At 34.0% G+C, this 27,987-nt stretch overlaps 1 protein-coding gene and 1 long non-coding RNA gene across 4 annotated transcripts; one reads left to right on the forward strand and one right to left on the reverse strand.

Annotated features, from left to right (window-relative positions):
* Positions 1–4,512: 4,512 nt before the first annotated feature.
* LOC142615223 (uncharacterized) lies at positions 4,513–7,041 on the forward strand. Of its 2 annotated transcripts, XR_012840697.1 has the most exons (3): positions 4,513–4,597; positions 5,605–5,769; positions 5,888–7,041. It is a non-coding gene; the product is annotated as an uncharacterized LOC142615223 (long non-coding RNA). The 2 variants fall into 2 exon arrangements; XR_012840696.1 differs by having other exon boundaries at positions 5,605–7,041.
* Positions 7,042–18,297: 11,256 nt separating this feature from the next.
* Positions 18,298–27,964, reverse strand: LOC142617102 (cytochrome P450 71A14-like). Of its 2 annotated transcripts, none has more exons than XM_075789797.1 (7): positions 27,560–27,964; positions 26,128–26,327; positions 24,108–24,752; positions 22,927–23,077; positions 21,607–21,783; positions 20,502–20,674; positions 18,298–18,964 (listed from the first exon to the last, which is right to left on the reverse strand). In XM_075789797.1, exons 1-7 carry the CDS (start codon positions 27,849–27,851, stop codon positions 18,857–18,859), a joined length of 1,746 nt encoding a protein of 581 aa, XP_075645912.1. In that variant the 5' UTR covers positions 27,852–27,964; the 3' UTR covers positions 18,298–18,856. The 2 variants fall into 2 exon arrangements, with proteins under 2 accessions (XP_075645912.1, XP_075645913.1); XM_075789798.1 differs by having other exon boundaries at positions 20,502–20,671; positions 27,560–27,963.
* Between the last annotated feature and the right edge of the window lie 23 nt (positions 27,965–27,987).

Here is a 27,987-nt window from a genome sequence, read left to right on the forward strand (position 1 = left end):
GGAAACACCACGAAATGTCAATTAAGCTACAAGACTCTAGCATTTCTTTGTTATGGGTGCTTAGAACCATTTTTGGGTCCAAGGTCCAGGTGTGTAGAATGCAAAGGATGCTAGCATCATAAATCGTGTGTGGAACTACCTTTGAATTGCAATATCCCTTGCATACAAAACATCCTCTTATTCTCTTTGAAAAATCACATTTTATGAGGACAAAGGATATAGCAAATGCAAAATATGCAAAAAAAAAAAATTGTTTCGGATGCACTTAATGTTGTTCTTGTTATGACTTTAACCTTCAAAATAAATGTGCTTCTTTACCACCCACCATGGAAGCTGAAGTTCACAACCACCCATTGATCATCCTTTGGAAGTAGATCACGTTCACTTGCAACCTTTGTGGCAATGAAGGCAATGGTGTACCCTAAATATATGCCCTATGTGGTTTCTGTACATAAAAATTTGGCTTCTTTCTCATATAGAATCAAAGTTGTACATCACAAGCACCCCCTCAATCTTGCCCATTCTCTTAAGAGTGATGCTAGATAGGAATACTACAAATTTTATTATATTAAATTGATGTGTCATCCATTATTGAAAAGTAATTCAAGCATTCATTTATTAAATTGTTGATGTGCACCAATTACATTCATTTCATATTAGTTTATAAACATTTTGTATTATTTGTATTATTTCCCTTCCTTAAAAAGTTAACATAGACTCCCGTTGAAAAAAAAAAAAAAAAAAATCACATAGACTATGGCCTGTTATCAACTTTTTTTATAAAATGGACATAGACGACAGGCTTTACTATTGCTTAAGTTGCAATTTTGTTGTCCACCTCAACTGTGCTATAAATAATGGAAACAAGAAGTACATAAATTTGTTGGAACTTAATGATGAGGAGTTCACTCAATCAAAAAATATGTTAGAAAATGACAATCCAAAGCCCAATCAATCCATTTGACTCAACAACTTACAAAGTAAAAAAAAAAAATCAATGTGGACACGAATTAAATAGCCCCAAAAATTCAAACACTTCACTCATAAGCATAACTTAGAACTTACTAACGAGGTTCAAAATAAAGGGGAAAAAAAAAGAATGGTGACATTCTCCCTACATTTTTTTTTTTTTTTTACATTGATTGTTGAGATTGAGAGGATTTAAACCTTGGATATCTACATTAGAAATAACATGAGATATTATTAAAGGTACAAGACACTTAGACCGTGTAATGTGTAAAGTGTAACTTCTTTTTTCAAAAATCTTGTGTTGAATTACCTAGAAAAAAAGTGACACCCACTCACCTTCAGCCCAAAGGCATCTAATGGCTGTAAGGTTTTTCCATGTAATGCCTATGGTGTGTGTTGCGATGACTTCACCTACAATTATGAAACATGCATGCTTGATCTTGATATTCAATGTAATTTGATCTTCGTGTATTTATTCCTTTTCGAATTCATATATTTTACTAAGTTGATTTTGTTATATTGGCCTCAAATTAAATATCTCCTTCATAATTTGCATGATTTTTTTTTTCTTTAAGGTACCTTCTCCATAAACACAATTTTTTTCATAGTAACTGACATGTTTAACTTTAGCCACATGGGTTGTCTTTAAATAAATGGATGGTGGTAGGAGGATTTGAATTCCAAAACTATGCTTTTTTCTTTATTATGCTTTTTGGACCAATACATTCTTTTCAAAAGTTTACTATGGGTGATTTGATAAAGGCGAAAGATTGTTTATATAATTGTTTAATATAAGACATGTTAGTACATCCATTTTCGTGCTCGTTAGCGCTTTAAGGGCTGCCAATCCCACTAGCTGCCCTTTTTCTCCTCTAATCCGCTGATAGGCGCTAGCGAAGCATAGCAAATCACACTAAGTTCCCCTCTCTCTCTCTCTCTCTCTCTCCTCACAATTTAAGCAAGCCAAATTAATATGGGGTCCTTTTCTTTGACTTGGTCATGTGTTACAAGAATTAGCTCGCATATAGATCTAGGTATAAAGAAAGGAGTCAAACTCAGAACTCTTAGCTAAATAAGCTTTGTTAAGTTGCTTCTAATGCATTTTAGGCCTATTCTACACACATGATGCAATTTTCAAGGATAAAACCCCATATTAGTTAATACTAATAATAATAATGAGAAAGTTTCATGTTGAGTTTTCCTTGTTCAATAGTAAGGATTTGTCTTGTTTTGCGAAAATTCATTTATTCCAAGTATGAGGATAATTAAAATTCAATCGTAGAAAAATTTTGAAGGTAGTTGCAAACCTTGCAATGATATGAGTAATAGGTGCATGCTATTGATGTTTTGTGAAAGACACTTTTGAGTTTTTGTCTAAGTGATGAGAAAGAGAGAGAGAGAGAGTAATGGTAAAATGGTGGATTTATAATCTATTGGGTATGTTGAATCTTCATGATTTTTGGTGTGGTTTTCTCCCCATTTTATAACTTGATTTGCATAGGGTAGAGAGTGTGTACCATCTTCAAGGGCTAATGCATCCTTTTGCACGATTTTAGAAATAAAGTTTGGCCAAGAGAGTAATTCTCTTTCCTCTCCCAACAAGTGCGGAATTCTGTTTGAAACTCATGATAGTGTCCATACCTCTTGTAAGAAGAGAAAAAACTAATAATTGAAAAATTAATAATTTCATGAAAAAAAGAGGTGTAGATTTGCCATTAGAATTGGTTTGTCTTTCTTATAGGTTGGTAAATCAAAGCAACTTGTCTTAGGAAGACAAAAGGTGATAGGCATTAAATGCTAATTGCTATGGCTAAAAGAAAGAAGGCGAGTAAAGTCAATTGCAAATCATTAAAAAAGCACACACCGAGGTTGATGCAAGCTGGCTTCCTTGGCTTGGATGCCCCCAAGCTTTACCCATGGCTAGAAATGGAGATGACATATCAGCAAAAACTCATATTCCTCATCCATCAAGACCATTCCTCCTTTCCTTTGGTTTGATTTTGAACTTTTCTTGAGCTTGGGCCAAGTTCAACACACAAATAGGCTTTATGGGTTCTTTATTCAACACTATGATTGCGTATCTATTGGGCCCATGTCGTCTTGGGCTCCATGGGGTTTGTGTGTATGCCTACTTGCTGGCCCAAGTACTCCTCAATCACATTCATTTTGTGTCTGGACAAGCCCAATTTCTGCTGAACCTTTTAGAGATCTCAACACTAATATATAAAAAGTAAAGAAAAACCTATTAGGTCGCTTGTTTTCTAATTAACTGCGACTAAGGATAAATAGAAAAATAGTTCCAACGGTGAATATTCAAAGTGTGAATTGATATATACTTGCATCGATGATCAGTTGTAAAATTCCGATAGTAGATGTTGACTTAAACCAAGGTTTGTTTTTTTTATTGAATTCGATACTTAATTTGAATTGTTCCTTAGTTGTTGTTTTTCTTAAAATTGTTTTCATTATACTCAAACACCCCCTCCTTGTTTGCGTAGCATAAAACTACGCTAGATAATCTCCGTGGAAATGATCCTTACTCACACTACTACATATATTTTATGAGTAAAGGTTTTATTTTTGGTTACAGCACACAAATATATAGCAGCAGACATCCTTCCCTTGCACAAAAGAAAATATGCCTTGCCGGTTGGTGAGAAATAAAAGCAAGAGAATTTCAGCTTTAATATAGAAAAGCAATAAACTATAAGATAAAGCAAGAGAGTTTCAGCTTTAATATAGAAAAGTAACAAACTACAAGATAAAGCGAGGAAACTCGAATTTCCAAGTGAAGAATAGTTTCTGAGTAGCACAAGAGACTAGCCTTTCACTTTGCCGAAAGGGAAAAAGGCTAAAAGCAAGACATCATGTATGGTAATTTCAAACATAACAACTTAAATTTGTTTTCCTTGTTTGGATAGATTCATTTAAAAATTAGAGTATTAGAAGTTTTTATTATTAAATTGGAGTATTGTTGTTATCATAAATTTTTATTTGGAGCAAATAAGACTATAGTAATCATAATTAAATGAATGAATAAGCAAAATGTTAGTATGAACATTTCAGAAAAAAGAAATGAAATGTTTGTAAGACATATGGACATGGATAAAAGATTATAAAAAAAAAAAGATAAAGAAACAAGAAAAAGAAAATAAATCGAGAGATATACTATGTCCACAATATTTTCACAATACTTTCACAACAAATCATAAGTGACAGGTTGTTATTGGTTGTAGACAACAAACTAATTTAAGTTGTGAATTCAAATTAGAATCAATAACAACTTACAACTTATAATTTGTTGTGAAAATATTGTGAATATTACACTTCTCATAAATCAAGGTTGATAAACATAAATATCGTACTTACTTGTTTCTCTTTTTTCTTTATCTTTTTTGTTTCTTTTGTAACTGAGAAGGTTATTATTCTGGGCATGATAGCATAATTTGAATTTCATGAAACAGTGAAGAACATGATTCCTCCTCAAAAAGCAACACCCTTTAGTCCTATATATAGTTGAACTAATAGATGAGCTCCACCACATAAACTTAGCTATGACAAAAATGAAGTGGAGGCTAACTTGAAGGTTTCTAAGGGTGTTTTGAAACCAGACTGGATTTCTATTTCTGTAAGTATTGATGCATATTTTTGCTATTTTGTTTACATGTGTTTGGTTTTTCTATTTATTAAGTATTATTAATCAGTGTTTAACTCTCACTTTTGCACGCCAAATCGGCTAACACTTGAGCTGTTATAACTCGTAACAGCTAGATGAAATGATGACTTAGTGCATGTAATTTGAATTGTAGCACCATATTAGATATATTTTAATCTATTAAGGTATTTATTATTCTCCAATGATTTTCTATCTATAACCAAGATTTGAAATTAGGATATATAGCACCTAGCTTAAACAAATTGGAACACAAAAATTGTAGATAAACTCTATAATGGAGAACTTATTTGAAAATTTGTATATTATTTGAAAAAAATGTATACTTGTTGAAGGCAAGGCATCAAAATTTGTTAATGAATTTTAAAAATATCAAGGAAAAAGTATAATTCCCTAAAGTTAATGGGTTTCTAAAAATCATTTATCATGAAAAAGTCACTAAAAATGCTAAAAACCCTGTCAATAAATGAAAATGTAAAGCTAATAAGAATATCGTATAGGAAAATGTAATAGTAGTAACATTTTAATCAAGGTTTTCAGAAAAACTCATTTCCCTACAATCTTCAAATACTATTTTTCCCCCTCTTTTATTTATTTATTTATTTGATAAATACACACATATCCTCTTTTTCTTGTCAGTGAAAGAAAACGTATATAGAAAAAGAAAACATGACCTATTAGATAGAGAAGCATATGACTCAAGGTTGCTTGGCAAGCCTTATTTTCTCTCTTATACTTTTTCTCCTTTTTCTAAAATTTCGCTTGATGATGTTAACTTAGCATATATTTAAGAAATTGCTGGGAAAAATTATTGGCTATTGAATCCTGATATTTGTCTCTTTCTCCAAATTGGCTAGCACCAAAGATAATAATTGGAGACATTACCGTGATTGGAGGCAAACGATTTCATTTTAGCAAAATTTAAATAATGACACCATCTTAATTTTTTTTCTTTTTTTTAGATTTTCAACTTATGGCGTCCGCTTTTAAAGATTGTGCTCTTTATCATCAGACCAAAACACCAATTAATTTTTGGTGTAAGCAAAAATTAAACCCCAGATCTCTTATTCAACCATCAGAGACTTTACCAGTTGCGCTAACTAGATATACCTTGATCATCTATAGAGGTATTTGTCAAACTCCATAATTTTTCCTTAATGATCTATATTTGCATTCAAGGTACCACCTAACTCTTTTTTTTTTTTTTAAATGTATTCGATATTATATTGTTTGTGCATGGGATAGAGATGGAGCTTCAACATTATAGACAAGAGTATCCATTGGATTTCAATAAAGCCAAGGGAATAGGATTGCTTTGTTCGATGGTTGGAGGAAAGGAGATTTGTACCCCGAATGTTTCTATTGGAAACACCAAGAAATGTCTTTGTTATGGGTGCTTAGAACTAGTTTTGGGTCCCAGGTCCAGGTGTGTAGAATGCAAAGGATGCTATCATCATAAATCATGTGCGGAACTACCTTCGAATTGCAATATCCCTAGTGCACAAAAACATCCTCTTACTCTCTTTGAAAAATCGCATTTAAAGAGGACAAAGGATATAGCAAATGCAAAATATGAAGCAAAAACAATTTGTTTTGGATGCACTTATCATTGTTCTTATTACGACTTTAACCTTCAAAATGAATGTGCTTCTTTATCACTCACCATGGAAGTTGAAGTTCACAGCCACCCATTGAACGTCCTTTGGAAGTGGATCACGTTCACTTGCAACCTTTGTGGCAAAGAAGGCAATAGTGTGTAGAATGCAAAGGATGCTATCATCATAAATCATGTGCAGAACTACCTTTAAATCTTGCGCACAAAACATCCTCTTACTCTCTTTGAAAAATTGCATTTTACGAGACAAAGGATATATCAAATGCAAAATATTCAACAAAAAATTGTTCCAAATGCACTTATCGTTGTTGTTGTTACGACTTTAACCTTCAAAATAAACGTGCTGCTTTACCACCCACCATGGAAGCTGAAGTTCACAACCACCCATTGATCATCCTTTGGAAGTGGATCACGTTTGCTTGCAACCTTTGTGGCAAAGAAGGCAATGGTGTACCCTATATATATGCCCTATGTGGTTTCTATATGCATAAAAGTTTTGCTTTTTTTCTCATGTAGAATCAAAGTTGTACATCACAAGCACCCCATCAATCTTACCCATTATCTTAAGAGTGGTGGGGTGTGAGGGGCAAGGGTCAGGGTTCAAGTCTCCAGGAGGGAGTTTCACACACATATACACTTAAATTAGGTTAGAGTAGAAATTCTATCTTGTATAAAAAATAAAAAATAAAAATAAAAATTCAAACACTCATTTATTAGAGTGCTGATGTCCACCAATTACATTCATTATCATCATAATTTATAAACATTTTGTATTATTTGTATCGTTTTCCTTCTCTTAAAATGTTAACATAGACTCCCGTTGGAAAAAAAAATTGACATAGACTATGGCCTTTGCCAACTTTTTTTTATAAAATGGATATAGACTACAAGATTTACTATTGCTTGAGTTGCAATTTTGGTGTCCACCTCAATTGTACTATAAATAATGTAAAGAAGAAGTACATAAATTTGTTGGAACTTAATGATTAGGAGTTCACTCAATCAAAAAATATGTTAGAAAATGAAAATCCAAAGCTCAATCAATCCATTGACTCAATAACTTACAAAGTAAAAGAAAATCATTATGGGCACGACTTATATAGCCACAAAAATCAAACACTTCACTCATAAGCACAACTTAGAACTTACTAACAAGGTTCAAAATAAAGAAAGAAAAAGAAAGGCAAAAATACACTTTTAATCCTTACATTTTGGGCCGATCTCGATTTGGTCCTTAAATTGATTTTGCTACTAGGTCAGTCTCTGATTTCATAAAATTGATTCTATTTTGGTCACTGTTGTCAACCCAATATCAAAAAATCAGACGTGGCAGATAGAGCGCATTGTTGGTATGTTAGATGCTGACATGGCTAATTATGGACTTGACATGGTCATTAAAAAAATATTTTAAAATGCCATGTCAACATATAAATGAATTATAAATAAAAGAAAAAAATTTCTCAATTTTAATTTTAATCATGAAAAAGTAAAAAAACAAACAAACAAAAAATAAAATAAAATACAATCTAATTAAAAATAGCAATTAAGTTTTCTTTTCTTTTCTTCTTTCATTATTTTTAGAAGAACGGAGTAACATGTTCTTCGTGAAAGAACGTGAAGAACATGTATGGTTGCCTAGAAAATTAAAATAATCAATATTTTCTTTTCTTTTACTGCATTTTCTTAGCAAATAAACATGCAAAAATTCATTCAAAATCCTTACCCTCCATCGAAACCTCCAACAAATCAAACCCATAAATCCAGAAAAATCATCAAATCCACACCAAAAAAAAAAAAAATCCAGAAATTTGAAATAAACACAACAATAACAACCCGAAACCCAACCCAACCCATATTATTGTGCTCTGCATTTTTGGTCAATCACCTTCTCAAATCCAACAACTCTGGCCAACCAAAACATTGAAACCCAGAAAATACCTTGCAATCTAAAGCCCAAACCAACAACAAACCCAATCAACGATCACCAATCAGGCCAACCAACCAACCAATCCTACAATCTGAAACCCACATGAACATATCAAATCACCAATCACCACCACTACCACCGATTAGTCCATCAACGATCCACCCCCACCCACCACCGGACCAACCACTACTTCACAACCATTGATCCGAGAGAGAGCTTTAGAGATTTTCCCAGATCTACGATCCAAGAGAGAGACTTTAGAGCTTTAGAAAGATGAAAGAAAGAGAGAAGGAGATTTGGATCCGAGAGAAGGAGCTTTAGAGATTTTCATTTGGGTAAGCAAAACACTAGCTCTCATACTTGAACCATTATGATTTGGGACTTATTTTTGTTGTTGCTAGATAGGGATACTACAAAGTATAATTTTATTACATAAAATTGATGTGTCATCAATCATTGAAAAGTAATTCAAACATTCATTTATTAGATTGCTGATGTCCACCAATTACATTCATTGTCACAAAAGTTTATTAACATTTCGAATTATTTGTATCATTTTCCCTCTCTTAAAAAGTTAACATAGACTCTCGTTGAAAAACAAAATGACATAGACTATGGTCTTTGTCAAATTTTTTTATAAAGTAGACATAGACTATAGGCTTTTGTATTGCTTGAGTTGCAATTTTGTTTTCCACCTCAATTGTGCTATAAATAATGGAATCAAGAAGTAAATAAATTTGTTGGAACTTGTTGATGAGGCGTTCACTCAATCAAAAAATATGCTAGAAAATTAAAATCCAAAGCTCAATCAATCCATTGACTCAACAACTTACAAAGTTCTAAAAAAAAAACAATGTGGAGGACACCACTTAAATAGCCACAAAAAACAAACACTTCACTCATAACCATTGGTTAAAACTTATTGATGAGGATCCAAAATAAAGAAGAAAAAAAATGAATGGTGCATACAAGACATTCTCCTTATATTTTTTTTAATACATTGAAAGTTAAGGGTGAGAGGATTTAAAGCTTGGATATTTTCGTTATAAACAACAGTAAATATCAATTGAGTTACAAGGCACTTAGCCTGTGTAATGTTTTAAGTGTAAAGTGTAACTTTTTTTTTTTCAAAAATCTAGTTTTTGGATCACCTAGAAAAAAAGTGACAACCACTCACCCTTATCCCAAAGGCATCTAATGGGAGTAAGGTTTTTCCACTAAATGGTGTGTGTTGCAATGATTCACCTACAATTGTGAAACATGCGTGTTTGATCTTGATGTTTAATGTAGTTTGATCTTGTTGTATTTATTTCTTTTTGAATTCATATATTTTACTATCAATGGGTTGATTTCTTATATTGGCTTCAAATTAAATATCTTCATAATAATTTGCAAGATTTTTTTTTCTTTATCTTCTCCATAAACACAATTTTTTTAATAATAACTTCCATGTTTAACTCTGGCCATATGGGTTGTCTTTAAATAAATGGATGGTAGGAGGATTTGAATTCCATATACTATAATATGGTTTCTTTATTATGCTTTTTGGACCAATACATTCTTTTAAAATGGTTACTATGGGTGATTTGTTAAAGGCGAAAGGTCGCTTTTATAATTGTATAATATAAAGCATGTTAGTATATTCATTTTCAAATACATAGCCATGTAAATTGTGTTTTGATATAAACTCAAATTCTCGCTTCCAAATTGACTAAGGAAGTAAGGATTAATTTAAATAAAGATTAAACAGTAAGAGGGAGAGATAGGACTTATGATGGGAAACTCAAAAAACACAATACCAAAACATATCATCCCAAAGTAGAGATATTAAAAAACATAAATATCAACCTTAAATAGAGTTACAAGAAAGAATTAAAGATCTAGAAAGACATAAAAATATCTTTTTCTTTTTCTTTTTCTTTTTCAGGAGGGAATATGAGAGAGAATAAAAGATGATAAGAAGATTATTTAGAATAAAAAGTATAACTGTAAACACCAAATCATCTAAGTCATGCTATGTAATAGAATAATATTATATCATTATATACTATATTTGTAATAAAATAGGATCACATCTAACAATCAAAGGGGGAAAAAAAGTGGACTGAATTGGAGCGAACAAATTGGATTGAACCGAATTTGACCGAATGGATGGACCAAATAGACCGAAGGGGACTGGATTAGGCTAAATGGACCAAATGGACTGAAGTGGCTCTAAGGTTTTTTTTTTTTTGATAGTGAAACCAGCTTCATTCAATTAAAACGAATCAAAATACAATGCTTCTAATGCTAGTGGGGGGAATTCCTCTAACCATACAATCTCATCCTCAACTTCTCTAGCAAATTTAGCCAAAGAGTGAGCCACAGAATTGGCAGAACGACACACACAACTTATAGTCACAGCTCGTAGGCCTAAACTGAGACATTGGATATCTCCATACAAATGACCCAGACGTGATAGAGTAGCCCGTGAACATGCTATTGTCTGCATAACTATTGCATTATCACCCTCCATAATCAGCTCCACAAAACCTGAGTCTAGAGCAAACTCCAACGCTTTTCAGCACGCTAGCACCTCAGCCTTCTCACTGTCAGATACCAGTGGACCCTTCGTCGTCATGGCAGCCATCACTTCCCCCAACTCATTGCAAATTACTGCGCCAAAGCCAAAGGCTTTAATGTCATTGAATATAGCTGCATCGAAATTGAGTTTGAAACAATTCCTATGAAGCACGGGTGCGTTTCCAGATTCGAGTGTAGGTGCAGGTGGGACTCGACAATTTTTGAAAAAGTAGGGTTCGGGTGCGGCGGGGTGCGACGATTAAAAAATTATTAAAATTATTTTTATTTTTTTAATATATTGCTAAGCATACTTTTTCACATTATATAAACATATACCAAATTTAAGAGCAATAGTAGATAATAACTAAAACATAATGTTCATAAATTAAATACAACCCATAAGTTTGAAATTAAAACATTCCATAAATTAAATACAACCCACAGTTCACAGATTCACAATCACAAATCATAATAAGTAATAAATATTAACTAAATAAAAAATCAAACCCAAGTGACAAAGCATTGAGTAATAGTCAAAGCATGTGAGAGCTATGAAAAACTAAGATTGAAAGCTTGAGATTGATACCTGAGCTTGAGACTTGAGAGTGGGTTGCCAGGTCGGTGAGGTTGTGAGTGAGATTGTGTGAGTGTGAGAGTGAGATTGTGTCAAGGAGGGGAGACGGAGAGAGAGGAGATGAAAAGCAGAGGCAGAGAGCCGTGGCATGGAGCACAGAGACCAAAGAGTGAGAGAGAGCTAAAGATGAGAACTGAGATTGAGCTGCAGACTGAGGTCTGAGGTATAGGGTTTTATTGTTTTTGTCCAAATGGTGTGTTTTGCACCTTTTTTTATTTCGGCCAAACCGTGCGTTTCGCACCTTTTTTTTCGGCCTGAATCGGCCGATTCGACACCAATATCGGTGGCTGCGGCCGATATGAACCGATTCGGCCCGAATTGGAGAGAATCGACCCGATTCCACGCGTGTCGGCCAAACTCAGTGCCGCGTCGGAGTGAATAGGCATGTATCGCACCGAGAAAAAAAAGCGACACAACACCGATGCGCAGGCAGCGACGTCGCCCGCCGCACCCCGCGTTGGACGCGGGTTCAATGGCCGAAATGCCACGTCAATGCTTCATAGAACAATTCTCTGGTGGTGGACTCTAGGTAGCGCCTCTCGCGCTACAACACATCAAGCTTGGACAAGGAATAATTTGAACTCTTCCGGTGACAATTTATTCAATAACTCCTCTGCTAGTTACAACACATCAAGCTGTCCTCCAGCACATTTTTGTAACCTTCTTGTACACCTCACCCAAACCCCCTGAGCCACACCACATTCCCACAAAGCATGAAGTGCCAATTCTGTTGTCCTTGTACATAACCCACAAGTGCCATCCTCAATTACATGTCTGCGGACCAAGTTATCCCGAGTAGGCAAGATGTCATGACAAGCGCGCCATTTGAATACTTTGATCTTGTTTGGGATGTGGAGTTTCCATAGTTTGGTCCACACCGAAGAGCTCACCCCTGACAGAGAGCTCTCACCCTGCATGTCTTCCTCCCTCTTAAGCTGTCTAGCCACTTGACACCCTGTTTTGACTAAAAAGTCGCCATTTTTTGTGTGCAGCCAAAACATTGTGTTAGGAGTATGACGACAGCTCAGTGGTATCTGATTGATAGCTTCTGCATCCACTCTATGAAACATCAGTTCAATTAATTGACGATCCCAGGTTTTGTCCAACCAATCAATTAGTTTGCACACACGCCACTCCCACTCCTCTTCCGCCAGTGGATGGAGCACCATATTAGTTGAATGGTTCAGAATCCACTTGTCCTTCATCACCCGAATCTCAGACCCATCTCCCACCCTCCAACAACATCCTTTCTTCAGAATTGGTTGAGCTGGCACTATGCTCTTCCACACATTTGAGTTGTTTGGTTTGTCCTTTGCCTCCAAAAAGCTGCACCCCAAAAAATACTTTGCTTTGAAACACCTATAAAGCAATGAATCCTTTTTTTGCAGTAACCTCCAGCCTTGCTTAGCTAGCATTGCCAAATTGAAGCAACGGATATCTCTAAACCCCATGGCTCCTTCGTTCTTGGGTTGAGAAAGCAAATCCCAACTCTTCCAATAGATCTTCCTCTCATTACCCATCTGTCCACACCAAAACCTTGCACACATAGCATTTAGTTCCTTGCAAATCTTCACAGGTAATTGAAAAACTCTCATTGTATAGGCTGGAATAGATTGTGCCACCGCCTTTATTAGTACCTCCTTTCCGGCTTTAGACAGCATTTTGTCTTTTCATCCTTGTAATTTTTTCCAAACTCTATCTTTAAGGAAAGCAAAAGTTTGGTATTTTGAGCGTCCTATCAATGTAGGTAAGCCCAAATATGTCTCAAACTTGTCCACTTCCTTAACATTCAGCTTATTCTTTATCCAATCCCTTTGTGCACCATCAGTATTGCTGCTGAAATAAATAGAATATTTTATAGAGTTTATAAGCTGACCAGAACTTAACAATAAGTATTGTTAAAGTTGTCTCTTTTTAAGAAAAATAAAATAAATAAATAGATGGTTTGAAATGAGTTTGGATTCATTAAATATATGTGAAACTAATCTAAAATTAAATTGCTAAAATAGGGGTTATCATTATCATTAACCCCCTTTTTTTATTAAATTCATTTCAGAGTATAGAGTGTCTTCGTCATTGGATTCATTTTCTTCATAGCTTTAGTCCTTTGCATAGATAAAATATAACCTAGAATAAAGATGATCATGATCTCCCCAAAATCATTAAACCAACAAAACATCTTCAGATGATTCAACAATATACGTTTTGATATTCAAATTGATTTTACTTGGAGGAGGTGCAATAGCTTCAGCCCTTTGCTTTTTGTTATCATCAATTAGACAAACAAAAACTACACCATAAAAATTACCCCTAAAGAATGTAATCAAAGAAGTATTGACACGATTTTTATATCCCTCCAAGCTCTATATCCTGAGTTCAAATCTTCTATCCTATATATTGCACTCCATTCCATGCTCCACTAATAAAAACATGATACTTGGCTTCTTCTATATATTTTTCTTTAGAACGTTAGTTAAGATAACGCTCATCTCTCCTCCAAAAGATAATGTCCGAAAGTGCTTTGGTTTTCTAAGCTTCTCCCATTACCCATTCCTAGAACAAGCACGCAGGAAACAAATCATTTACAAATTGGAATTTAAGAATCTTCATTGAAAATCAATCTAAGCAGTGTCATGTACAGGGGTGAGAAATTGTACTATTATGATTTGGGTTTGGCAGTAGTTCATTGTTTTATTTTGTTTAAATGTTGATTTTGAAAATGCATAGGAGATGTTTTGTAAAAATATCTATTAGAAACTTTAAACTGATACTAAGCTATTTTATTATGGCTTATACTAAGTAATTTTTTAAAATTTTGAAGTTTATGCTCTGATTGGTCTCTGTGTTGAATAGAGCTATGAATTTAAGCAAGAAAATATCATCAGTTTTTGCTTGCGTTAACTTCAGAGGTATATGGAGATCCTCTTGTGCATCCCCAGCCAGAGCTATTGTGAACTTTTGACCCCAAGTGCTAGGTTTCCTCTCAAAATAGAAAGACCTTTGCTACTGCTTTATTTGTGAACTAACACAAATTCATTTGCATTGTTTTAGCAAATATCTAATGGGTGAGTCTTTGGTCCTTTATGCATTCAGATAGGAACAGACTTTGAAGATTTATGTGCTCTTGGTTGGTAGTAATAGCATTGGAATTTTGCCATGAGAAACTAAACAAATCAATATATATATAAAAGCAGAGACCTCATGCAGAAGTGCATGAGGTTCTGCCACGTGGCGCTTTGTATGAGTACTTTCTCATTTAGCTTTTCACCTCTTATCTTCTTAGCAATGATTAGTTTAAGCCATAAATGTAGAAAATTAATGATTTGGTTCTACTCCCTTTTTCAACTTCTTGAACTCTTCCACTTTTAATTTCATTAATTTAACAAATGAAAGGTTTTCTCCATTCAATGTTAGTTTTCATGTTCTTTTATATATTCCAGTTTCACAAAATATTAAAAGGCCAAAAGAAAAATAGGACTGGAGAGATAGAGAGACAAAGAGTGAGAAATTAGTGTCAAAAGAGTATGAAATTGCTTTTGGTTTCAGGTGCATATGCTCTAAACTCCTTAACACATTATCAAAACTTGATACAATGCTTTTACAACATATGGGGTTTCTAAAAGGTATGTGTTTTTTTGTTTTTATTTATATTTTTGGAAAGTGTTTAATATTTGTAAGTGATTAAGGGACTCAGATGTAAGTATAATTAAACTTAAGATACGAAATGGTATAAGTTTACATTTCCCTGTTCAATTATTGTTTTTTTTTTAATCTCTTCACATGTATATTTAGTTTTAAGAATTAGAAACCTTAAATCTTAGATGTTTAGAATTCAAAAGTTCATATGTTTTCTTTAAAAAAATAAATAAATACTTCTTAAAAAAGAAAATGAAATAATAAAAAAATTTATATTGGAAACAGTCAAATGTAAGAATTATATGCATGTACACGTGATCAAACAAAAAAGGGCATGTAGTGACATTTTTAGAGTCTAATTAATTATTGTTACTTATAGATATATTGTGTTACAATTTTTTTTCATTCATTATTTTAGTGATGTATAATACATAATTGAAATTAATTTTCCAAACATTATAATACACATGAATATTATAAAATAACTAATAACGAACACGCGCATCGCGCGGGACATCCACTAGTTATTCTAATGAGTAGAGAAAATATTTACAAAAATGATAACAAAATACTTTATGTTTCACAGTAATTTCTTCTTGGTAGTAATTATTTACATTTATGTAGTGATGGCTCATGTGGTTCTCTCACATTGCAAGCGTTAGATAGAATGTACAATCAAGAAGAAAGAGACGCACCAAGTGTGGAACTAAATAAGTACACGTGATTTCTTGTTTGCAGTTGTGCAGGGTCACAACACTTAAGATTGTTTAAGCATTTGATCTTGAAGCATGCAAGACTCTTTTTTCCACCATTACGTGTGAGAATTATGTATTATGTCAATGGAAAAGTTGACTACTGTCATCTATCATGTTATTAACTTATTATGACCTTGTGATCAAGGTGGACATTAATAAAATTTTGTTCATTTTTTGGATCAAATTTTTTTCTTGTTTTCTTCTATCTTGAATCAAATTTTGATAATAATGTATACCAGGTATCCTTGGAAGACTCTTGATATGTAATTCAAGAGAATATATTGTGTCAAGTCAAGAAGTTGTAAGTTGACCAAGAATTAAAGCACTACTAGCACCATCTCTGACTTGAAAGATCACTTTTCAGAAGGCATTAAAACCATTGAACAATTTCGTGCATAATTAAACATTTAGAAGACTATAGCTGAGCTAGTGTGGATACTCTAAAAGTATAGAAGATAGACTATTAATTAGTTAAACATTTTGTCTCTCCACACTGCAATAGAAGATAGAATTATTATTATTGAATGTAAAAAACAAGTACAATAAAACCACTAAACAATTTGGTCTGGTATATTAAACTAGAAGAATAATGCTAGAGATATAAATTTTTTTACAAAAAATTTTACAAACTGTTGATGTGGTGAACGAGTATTGGTAAAAAGTGTTATTAATAGTGAGTGTAAATGAAAACCAATAACAAGTTGGCCACATTAACAGTTTGTAAAAATGTTGTAAAATAGTTTGTGCCTGTAGCATTACTCTAAACTAAAATGCCCTAACAAATAAAATCAAAGAACTATCCCTTGAACCCATGTTGGGTGTCTTTTTTCCTTTGTGCTGCTATTTGGTGTATTTACAGCAGTCTCCTTGTAATCTTGTAGCAGTAGGTTGGCCATATCCATTACCTAGTTTGGGTGAAGCTATTTCCCCTCAAAAGTAAAACATGTTCCTTGCATTTCATAATGCCCACACCAGCATGCCCTATATCTCAATTTGATGCGCAATGAAATGGGTGGAATGAAAATTTAACAGATTGTTTGATACACATGTTGCTTTAGTCATTAAGTTGCTTCCCTTGATTCAGATAACAAACAAGATAGGCTGGTATAGGTTGGCTCCAAAGGGATTTTTTTTTTTTTTGGGGGTAAATTCAGCTTACCATCTTGCATTGTAAATTGGAGTGCCATAAGTCTGGTAGTACACAACCAGAATTGGCTTAACACATCTGCAATAAATTGTGAAAGAAAATAAGATTTGATTACCAAAAATAAAAAGATTAAAGTTTGTAACAAAAGTTATCCCATGAAGCACCTCAGTTTCTTGAGGCAATATACTAAACTAAAACACGGCTAGGATCAAAGTCCAAAGAGAATGCTTTTAGCCTTTGATAAGACAGTAAGTCAAAATGAACAACAACCATACAATCTAAAATGTCACCTTCCATCTCATAGCTTGTGCATTTCAGCAGCATAGCCACACTTATTGACCTGTACTACAAAAGTTTAATGTATTCTTTCACCAATCTAGCATCAAACGCGTAAAACATAAATTCTTAATTGACCCAACACATTGTTTCCTGTAGAAATTCTACAAACATATAAAACACAAAATCTAGCAATCCCAATTGTTTCCTGTATACATTCGCCAATAATAATAAAACTCTCATTTGAACTAACATGATAAAAAGAGACTTACAATTCTAAAGTAAGACCAGTCTAAAATTTCAAAAGCTATAGCAAACATGTAAAACACAAACTATAATTAATCTTAAGTAGTGGAGCATGGAGTGGACCACAATATATGATACAGAAGATTTGGACATATCAAAATTGCATTCATCAGTTGTTGAGTTCCAAGGACCCTTTGACAACAACCACTTGAAGAGTAGTGTGAGGTTGAAAACTTAGTCGGTGTTTAGACAAGGGATGCGAGAGGTTGATCTGTAAGTCGATTCCTATAGCAAGTAACCATCTATCCAATAATGTTCCAAAGCATCCTCTTCCAGCAACCTCAGGCAGCTTAAAATTGTAAACTTTAGTATCTAGTAAGTCGAAGAAGCTACATGTTCGACTTGGTTCGTTATTGCTTTGTTCGTTTCCCTCTGCAAGAATATGCCAAGGACAACTAGAAGGTAATCGGGGTTTTCTCTAGTGAATTAAGAAGTAATTGCCATTACTTGCATACAACACCAGAGATGATGAGATCATTAATAGAAATCTTAATCAGAGATGTCTAACATTTGTGACTAATGGTTTGAAGAGATATGGCTTATAATTACTATTACTTAACTAGTTTTATTATGCACACGTCATATTATGAAAAGAACACATTGTCCAAGCAAATTACAGTCAAGATAGTGCTCAGACTAGAGAAGCCAAACCAACCGATGATAGATTGGCTTGCTGACAGCATTCTGTTTTACTTCTAAGGAATATTGCCTCCATAATTTTTTACTCACATTGTAGAACATATTGAAATTTTGTCACTTTAATGGAGAATAACTACTGGAAAAGAAGGCAGGATGTCAGCTTTTAAGGAATGCTGTGTCCATAACTTAGTTTTACATTGTAGATGCTATACAAATTTTATTTGGTAAATCAATTCATCCCCATACATATTATTGTCTGTGATACAATACAAAATAAACTCCCTTCTGGAGAAAAAAAGCGTCTGCTTACAACAAAGAGAAACCAGTTCTATGTTCTATATCCAAAGGTGGGGAAGAAAAGCACAAGGCTCTGCTGCAATAATAGGCCCAGAGTGCTTCAAAAACAATTTAAAAACTGTCATGGCAGTAAGTCAGCACTGGAGCTATTTAAAAACAGGGTGGAAAAAAACATGAGCAAAGATTGGTTTTACTCATGTAGCATCCTCCCGTTTCACAGCTAACGAGCAAAAATCAAATTTCAAATTATAAAAATGCTTCCCCATCAACTTTGGAAAAGAAAAGGGTAAAAAAGAGTCATAAAAATGAAAATGAAAAAAAGAGCCAGATGTCTTGCCATCGATGACTTGCAATTAAAAGAGACAAGTGATGATGCAGAAACACTCAGATCCACATAGCAAGCTTTTGGTTTCTTTACTTTCAGCTGTTCCTTCTTACAAAAGATATCTTTGGACTAAGAAGAGGCTGAAAAACACCGTGGTTCATTGATGGTTTTAAATCACACTGAGATCCTGACTGAAGCCTTATCTGTATGTTTGATTCAAACAAAGAACAATCAGAATTCATAGAAGGTAGTGCAGAATGTCCATATGTTGGCAACACCAATTTCTTGGCCAAATAGGAAAGAAACAGAGCAAGGGATAAATAGAAATTTTCAACTTAAAAGAAACAAATCCAATATCAAAAGTTCAGAAACTAACATCAGATTTACTGTCTAATAAGTTTAGAAACTTGTTCATAATTTCAGACTTTCAAAGGAGCAAACATCGACAAATCAAAATTACTGAAAAACTTGAATTTCTGAGGCAGCAGCAATTTGAGAGTTTCTACAAGCACCTTACAGTTTTTTATGGATTAGAAGGATCTAAAAATAAGGAAGAAACTGCACTTTTTAAGCCTTGTAGGTATTCTAAATTCCTGCTGTTGCTCTTAAGTGTGAAGCTCAAGAACCTCAGGAGAGATGCTGAACTGAAGTAATTTAGCGTAATGCTAGGTTCTCTATCTTTTAGCCCATAGAAAAGCAGAAAGGCACCAATAAGCCTCTCTATTGAGAGATCTCAGCCATTATGCTATTGTACACTATCTGGTCACCTGTAGTTTCAGAATTTTTAATTCAACTCCCAATCAGTGGTTTAATCACAATTATTATCAGTGGGCAACTTTCTCATTAACAATCCCAGCATACATTCTATTTGTTTATCTATTTCTAGCCATGAGAAACCTTGAATTAGAAAGGGTGACAGCTTATTCTTAATCATGCTAGAAGAGTAAAGGCTGACAAGCACTAGGGTATTGGATATCGGATTTCATTAGTTTCGCTATTTCTTCCAGTAAAATTAATGATCTTTTCATAGGCCCTTACATTTGACTTAACAGACTAGGCTTTTGATGTTGATCACTCAACATTGTTTCTACTGTAAATATTTTGGTATAGTTCTTGCATTTAAATTTTTAATTTTTAATCTTTGTCAAGAAGATCTTTAGAGGGGCAACCATCATAAGCATCACAGCCCTAACCCTGTGATCTAGCATCAGCAAATAAGGATCTTCAATCGATTAATTCTACTCTGGTCTTGGCTACTCTGGCTCAAATGTGAAGTTAAAACCTTCCAATTATAATGTCACCCACATAATGCCTTTAAATTAGATTTTGTTGGGAGTTAACAAATTTAATCATTAAATCCTCCATCTCTAGCTGTATGAATAATATTTGAAAGTTAAGGACTTATTAGAACAGCAAGTTTTACTAATTCAGAATAATGGTTAAATGATTAAATTCACCATTCCTGACTTAAACTTTTGAGATAAATGGTATCAAGGCAGATGATCTTGAGTTTGAAGCATGTCTCCACTCTACCTCCCACTCAAAACTTAAAAATCCACATATTGGGTTCCACTTATTAAGGGGAAGTATGGCTTTACACATGAGGAGAGTGGGTTAAGTTCACTATTTCCTAAATGCTTAAACTTTTCATACAGGTGGTCGTTTATCCTAATGAACCATTGAAAATATGCTTGATATAGAAAATTATGAGAAGAAAATGTAACAAATTATAGCACAAACCTCATATTGTTCAAGCAACGACGCAAATAATGTCATAACTCCTTGAATTACAAACTTCTGACCAACACAAGCACGTGTACCAGAACCAAAGGGAAGAAATGCCACATTGTCATTGGGATCATTCAAGACGAATTTGCTTTCGCATGGACTTACAAGTTCTTCAGAAACCCCTGCTAACAATTATTACCAAATATTTGTTATAGTTGGACTGTGTTAACCTTGATGATTTGATGTTATGCTAAAAAATCAAGTCAAAACTGTCACACATTCTTCAACTCACAACCAAGTAGAGACCAGAAGAGAGTGATTTAATGCAAGCTAGATTTAACTTTAAATGATGCTGAAGTAATATATCTATAAAATTTAATGTAAACCATATTCATTAATAAGTTCCTGTGTGAACGACAAGAAGTTACTCAAAACTGAACAAGGAGAGGGATTAAGGTAAACATGTCCCAACTATAACTGCCACAAGACATGGAACTAGGCATTATGGGTCTTGAATGCCAATATTCATAAAATTCTGAAATGGATTTCAGTTGGAAAATAAGATTTAAGCAAAAATATTCTTCATCTTGTTTATTTTGATATTGAGCGATAATTATATTGAACCAAAAAAGAATCATCCAAGTACTCCGGAGGTGTACTCAAGAAGCAGTACAATCAATCTTCCAAATTACAATGCTCAAGCATGTCTAATGTCCCTGAAATATAGTCCACGTTCTATTTTAATCCCTAAAAATTTATAATGTCCACTACTTCGTCCACTTTGGTTAAGTTTTACCAGTGTCTCTAAAGGAATGCATACTTTATTTATATATGTTTCAGGGATGAAAAGAATATAATTTGTGTTCTATTTTTGTCCCCGATATATCGTCCAGGTTCTTTCGTCTCTTCCATTAAACACGTCAGCAAAATATTTAATGAAGCAAACAGAAGAATGAATGTAGAACATTTTTAATTTTCAGGGATGAAAACAGAACAATTTATATTTTAAGGACAAAAATAATACCTGGACTATATTTCAAAGTTGAAAAGAATATTTTAACCTAAAATTTATTGCAAGTATGGATAAATTAACGTTGGACTTAGGCAGGAGTGAAACCTGTAGGTGATGTATTAAGCACCAAATCAGATCCATTTCCAGACGGTGACAAAAAACGATATGGATTGAATTCACTAGCATCTTTGCCCCAACTAGAATCATCCATCTGTACCAACTGCACAGGCACAACCAGTACTGCTCCAGCTGGTATGGTTACCCCAGTTTTGAGATTGAAGTCTAGATAAATATGAGGAGAAAAAAAAGAAAGACTTAGTAGTTGCGAAAAATAATTAAAAAATAAACAACACTCAACAATCAAATCAGTTACTGTACAAAGCTACAGTATTCACAGGGTGTTGTATCTAATAAGCTCTACGTCTGCGCTTTCAAAATATAGGACAGAATTATTATTATTATTATTATTTTTTTTTTATAAGTAGTTCAGATTCAAAATCTTGACAAGGTCTGTTGTGAAGTGTATAATATCCTCGTATATTGCATTGCTGACTATGAACATGGTTAAATATCCATCATGTGCCCACCCAACCCAAAAAACAATATCTTTTTTAAAAATGTAAAGATGTATTGATCAACATCAAAGTATATGTTATGTGCATATCCTATTAACATTTGCAATTTTATCTTACCATGGTGTGTATTGTGTATTATAACGCGCTTTATGCAAGGCTATGTGAACCACCAACTAAAGCTAAATTTTTTGGAAACACTACAAACTGAAAGTCAATTGTTGCCAAAAGTAGAAACAGCAAAGTTCTTTTCTTTTTTTTTTGTGCATCATGCCAGGTGAAACCATCTGCTATATACTTAGCTGACTTTTATGAACTATTTCATATCATGCCTTCCAGAAAAGAGAACACAAACAAAATTACAGAAAAAACAATTTTCCCTCATTACTATTACCTATCATTAATATAACTTGCTTGAGTATTTGCATTGGTCCAAGTGAAGCCACCATTTCAAAAAACTGCAAATACAAATAGCGTACACACTAAAGTATTTACACACATAACCACTTTAAAAATAAATATCCTCCTCTTGTCCAAACATAACATATGCACTAACATGCACAAATTTATGGCACTGAAGATAAATTCCCAGAATTTATAAAAAATAGTTCACTGAGCAAAGGTTTTATAACAATCAAGTTTAAAAACAGAATGTTCACTGCATTGCCATTCCTTATCTAGATATTTATAATTATTATGTATACACAAATTCCACTGAATTCTTCATCTGCTATAATAGGATATAAACATTTGGAATTTGGATCTAAGATAAACTCTGTGCATTGCAAGAGAGAAGAGGTGCGAACAAGCAAAAGAGAGAGTATTTTCTATATGAAGTAAAGCAAAGTCTTACCATTTTTCAAGGAACATCTCTGTAACAAAGGCCCAGATCGCAGAAGACGGGCAGATTCATAAACAGTTGCTAACAATAAAGGCATCTTATCAACACATTGTTGGTCTTGTTTTATTAACCCTTTCCTAGCAGTAATAATCGCTGAGTAAATCTGCAGAAAAATATGCAAAAATCAGACTGTTGATCTCTGCCTTAATTTGCCACCAAAAAACATTGGCAACTGAAAATTTGTCTTTTTAAAAGCAAGGAAAGCAGAATTAGAATGCCAATTAAATCACACTTTTAATTCTATCCCTGATCAATGGAAGTCATCAATTTCTTACGTAAAAAAGGATGTACCCAGTGCAAAAACCTCCCACTTTTGCAAGGTCTAGGAGGGCTCATGTAAGGACCAGTTTTGAAAACATTAGTCAATACAACTGCTATCTTTATCTTCCCAATTTTCATCCTTAGCACAACAATTTGTTAAAAAGGGAGGAGATGCTGTCAGTTTTCAACATCTATTTCATAGATAATTGATCAAAATTATTTTTTCCTATGTGGTTGACCTTGACTAATCTATTAAGGATCCATAGCCAACCTCAAAAAATTTGGGACTAGCACTTTGTTGTTGTAGACCCTCTAAATAGAACCAAAATATATGTATTATGACATGATATTTGTATCTTAAACATCCCCCCCCCCCCAACTCCCCAAACTCCCCGGTGCAGTCGAGTGCATGTGCATCTCTGCCCAGGCTAAACTGTTGGCTAGCACCAGATTCAATCCCAAACTGCCACCGTTCTCCAGCCAAACCCCTGTCATCTTGAATCCCCATACTGCATACTGAATACTGACTTCAGTACTGTACCAGGAATTAAAAGCACCACATGGATCAATATAATTTTGGTAATTTTAGTTCTATGTGGATATGGACAACATAAATGATTATATGACAACATACTTGAATTTCATCCATGGAGAAAATACTAATACATATAGTAAAGATGGTGAGCTCGCAAGTTCAAACCTATTATAAAAGCCATTTTAGCCTGAAGAGGCTATTGAGAACTACAACCTTAATTTAAAAGTTAAAGCCAATCACTTTTAAAGGCAAAAGCAGGAATTATGCAGCAGATACACATCAGAAAGAAAAAGAGCATCATGAACTTAAAATAGAAAGGTATGAAGAAAAAATCTACCTTATCCTGTATTTCCGGATGTGTAACAAGCCTCTCCAATAAATTACCAATCAGACCTGCTGTAGTTAAGCATCCATGGAACATCACCCCCATGATGTTTCCACATGGTTCTTCTCTTGCATTAAGATGACCATTGAGCTCATATGAAAAAAAGTTATCTGGCCTCTCAACACAAGAACAAGATGGTGTGGCAGATACAGATTCCATTCCTATGTTTGCAGTTTCATTATGAAGGTTTCCATCCCCATGACAAAAGACCTTGTAATTCCTTTGGCACTGTTGGACAATGTCTTGAGTTAAGCCTTTCAACTTTGTGCACAAACGCTGATACCTCCAAAATCCCAGTTTCCAGACTGGAGTAACAGCATATGAGGCCCAAAAGCAAGCATCTTTAGCAATCATCATGAGGAGCTCCTCATAAACGGTTGCCTTAGACCAAACCAAGAATGCATCTCCAAAGAGTGTAGCTCCCAGTAAGGTAAAAGCCATATGTTGAGAAACCATTTTACAATCAATACTGCCTTTATCCATGAGTTTGTGTATTCTGCCCATGATACAGTCCACAACCTTTGTTGGAATTACAGATGCTCTCTCAATCAATCTCCCATTTAATTCCGTCGCCAATGATTCCCTTCTCCTTTGTACCTGCATATGATGGTACAAATAATCATTTGAATTCTTTTGTTCAAAGAAAAATATGTGCAATCACATAATTAAACTAAGAAATAATAAAAAATTGAAAGTAGAGATGAGCTACATCTTTCCGTACTGATCTCATTTTAGATGCTTCAAAAGATCCAACCAGCTTTGGAGTTCTAAAAATGTGGCAATTTCTTCATATTATAACTGAGAAGCCATCTTGATATAGTATATACACAGTTTTGGCAACTCAAAAGCAATAATGTGATGGACACATATTTAAATCTCCCAAACATATAACAAACCTAGCCATAAAATCATGAGCTAATCATCATTTGTGTCCTAATGACTTAAATCAAATGTATGAAAGGATGCATCGGACATTGCAAGCTTCAATTAACATTTGACTCAAAACTTCTTGTTACAAACTTTTGAGACCACAGAATCACTTTTAATGTGATAGGAGACTACTGGGGATCCGGTATAAAGCAACTAAAGTTAGTAATGACAAAGTATTAAATATATTAATGGGTGGTGTCGACAGAGAATCAGTTCATCTTCTTCCAAATATTAGATAAAATGTACAAAAGAATACAGATAGTGAAAAGAAAAGATATCAAAGTGCAAAAGTATATTTTCAAAATAAAGCAACCACTAACAAGAAAGTATAAACGTGGGCCAGGGGAAAAGAGGGGTGGGAATAAAGCCAAAACATGGTATTCAGAAACTTCATTATATTCTCATTTAAGAGAGTTACCGAAACATAGAACCTACACTCCCTTTTGCACCTCATTTAAGGCTACAACAACCAATATGCAACCAAAATTCTAAGGAATCAGTGAGAAGCTTGTATAACGAATATACATGGTTGTTGCAAGGCAATTCTCATCATTTTTCTCCCATTGCAGAATTCTTACTTTATAATTGAAATAATATGCTACAACTCAGCAACAAAATAAAAGACAAAATTTATATGCAGGAGTGCATTATCAATATGTTATGATAAGGCACTAAGCACTCTCATTGGCACGAGAGTCCAAATTCATTTCTGAACTCCTGAATTTCAACCAGCTTCTTTGTCAAGCAGCATAATATGCTATAACACCACAGCAGAAGATAAGTAAATAAAATAAGCTAGAAACTATTCCAGCTTAATTTTCCCTTATACTTAACTAATTCATCAAAATTTCATGAACATTGCAGAGAACTCCCAAGTAGAAAACAACATTCAAAACTTATTAATAGTACTAACTTCCAATATCTCACACAGATTGTCTTCCCCAGTTTATCTCAACAGAACATACCTCTACAACTTCAAAAGTAGGCACAACAAAGTACATGTGGGAAAGAAGAAAAGAAAAAAGAAAACCCAAGTTCATACCTTGTCAAAAGATGAAACAAAGAGGCTCGATGGTCCAAATGCCAAATGGAATGCCCTCCCTGTCAAAGGCAATTTATCCCCAGCCTTTATAAGCATCTCTTTGATAAGTGCTGGATCCTTTACTGACACCAAAAGTTGGGTAGGACCCAACCACAGCTTGACAACTGATCCATACTTCTTGTGTGAAACCGATAAAACATCTGATAGCCAACGGACAAGTAACATTAAAACATTCATGGAGGAACACACACCAAAAAAAAAGTATAAACTAATTCCAAAATCCTCCTATACAAGAAACATGTTATCATGAGATCAAAAAAAATGGATTTCATCATTAACTCAAATGATCTACAGGTAGTTTTATTATCAAATGACAAAGATTACAATATTAAACAAAGAAAGCAACCCAAAGTTCATCCAAAGAGCAAAAGTTTGTTATGATATTTTAAGAACATTGCTTTATTGTTTCGATAGTCATGAAGATGATGATGATAGTGGGTTTGGTACAAAAAAACAGCAACTAATTAGACCGGCTACTCTGGTGATATCAAAATTGATCAATATATTTTCTTTTCCATGTTGAATACCTTATCTTTGTTCCAATACTGAGAAATATATATATGAGAAAATGTGTCAGCTTTTAACATTTTTTAGCCAATGGATAATAAAACTTCTTTTCTTACTTGACCTTACTTATTTCATACATGTTAAGAGATATCAAGGCTCAATCCTAATCAAGCCCCAAGTCCATAATCCTAGTCCAGGTTTTGAGGCTGAACAACATTAATTCACTCGTGCTTTCGCTCTCTCTTTCTCTCTCTAATCTCTCACTCGCACACCCGACAATACTTCTAAGAAAAAGGTTATCCTATTGATTTATCATTATCATCATCATCATCAACCAATTTCTCTTCCAAATTCTACCATGGCTATTTATATTTGAAAATTCAAAACACCCAACAAGTGATTTCTAAAAGCTTCTTAATGCACCCAACAAACAAATTGAAATTCCACATACTCAAAGACGGATCAGAAAAAAAAAAAAAAAAAAAAAAAAAAAAAAAAACATCATACACAAAAAAACCTACCATCTGTTTGGTTCCCAAGAAATTTCATGAACACAAGTGGAATAAAAAACTGACCTGTAAACTTTTTTCACCATTCAAACCCATAAAAAAAAAAAAAAAAAAAAAAAAAAAAACATACAAATCAACCACCTGACTCGTAGAGTTAAACAACAAGAAACCCATTTTCTCAATCTATAAATTTCTACTTGAATTAATATTTTTATATAATTAAAAAAAAACACACAATCATCATAATTTAAACTTTCCAAATCTGGGTTTCTTTTCTTTTCTTTTTTTAGATACGAAACAGAAAGATAAGAACTTCGGAATTCAGTTTCCCGGGGAAAAAAAAATGGAAAACCGACCGGTGAGATTTTCGCGGGAAATGAGGTTGGAGTGGCCATAAAAGGAAGAGCAAGGAGGGCCAGGGATTTTCCGAGCCTGAGCCCAGAGCTTGAAGAGCTTAGCGACTTTTCTGAGGAGGAGAGCAGTGATGGCGATGAGTGAAACCCAGAGAAAAGCATTGAGTTCCCGGGTGGCAACGTCTCTGAGCAATTCCTGGGAATTGCAATTCTCAGAAGACGAAGAAGACAAAGAAGAGTGGCGTAGAAAGGCCAGGAAAGTGGCGGTTGGAGTTACTGGTTCGCATGATTTCATTTTCTCATCGGAGTGTAGAGAGAGAGAGAAGAGAGAGAGGGAGCTGTGTAGCGTTTGCTGGTTTTTGACCTTTGTGTTCTCACTGTTTTAAAAAGATCTATGCAGTGAGAGAGAGAAAGAGAGAGAGGCTGGGAAC

The sequence above is a fragment of the Castanea sativa genome, chromosome 11 (assembly GCF_040712315.1).
Source record: "Castanea sativa cultivar Marrone di Chiusa Pesio chromosome 11, ASM4071231v1".
In the NCBI taxonomy this organism is placed as follows: Eukaryota; Viridiplantae; Streptophyta; class Magnoliopsida; order Fagales; family Fagaceae; genus Castanea; species Castanea sativa.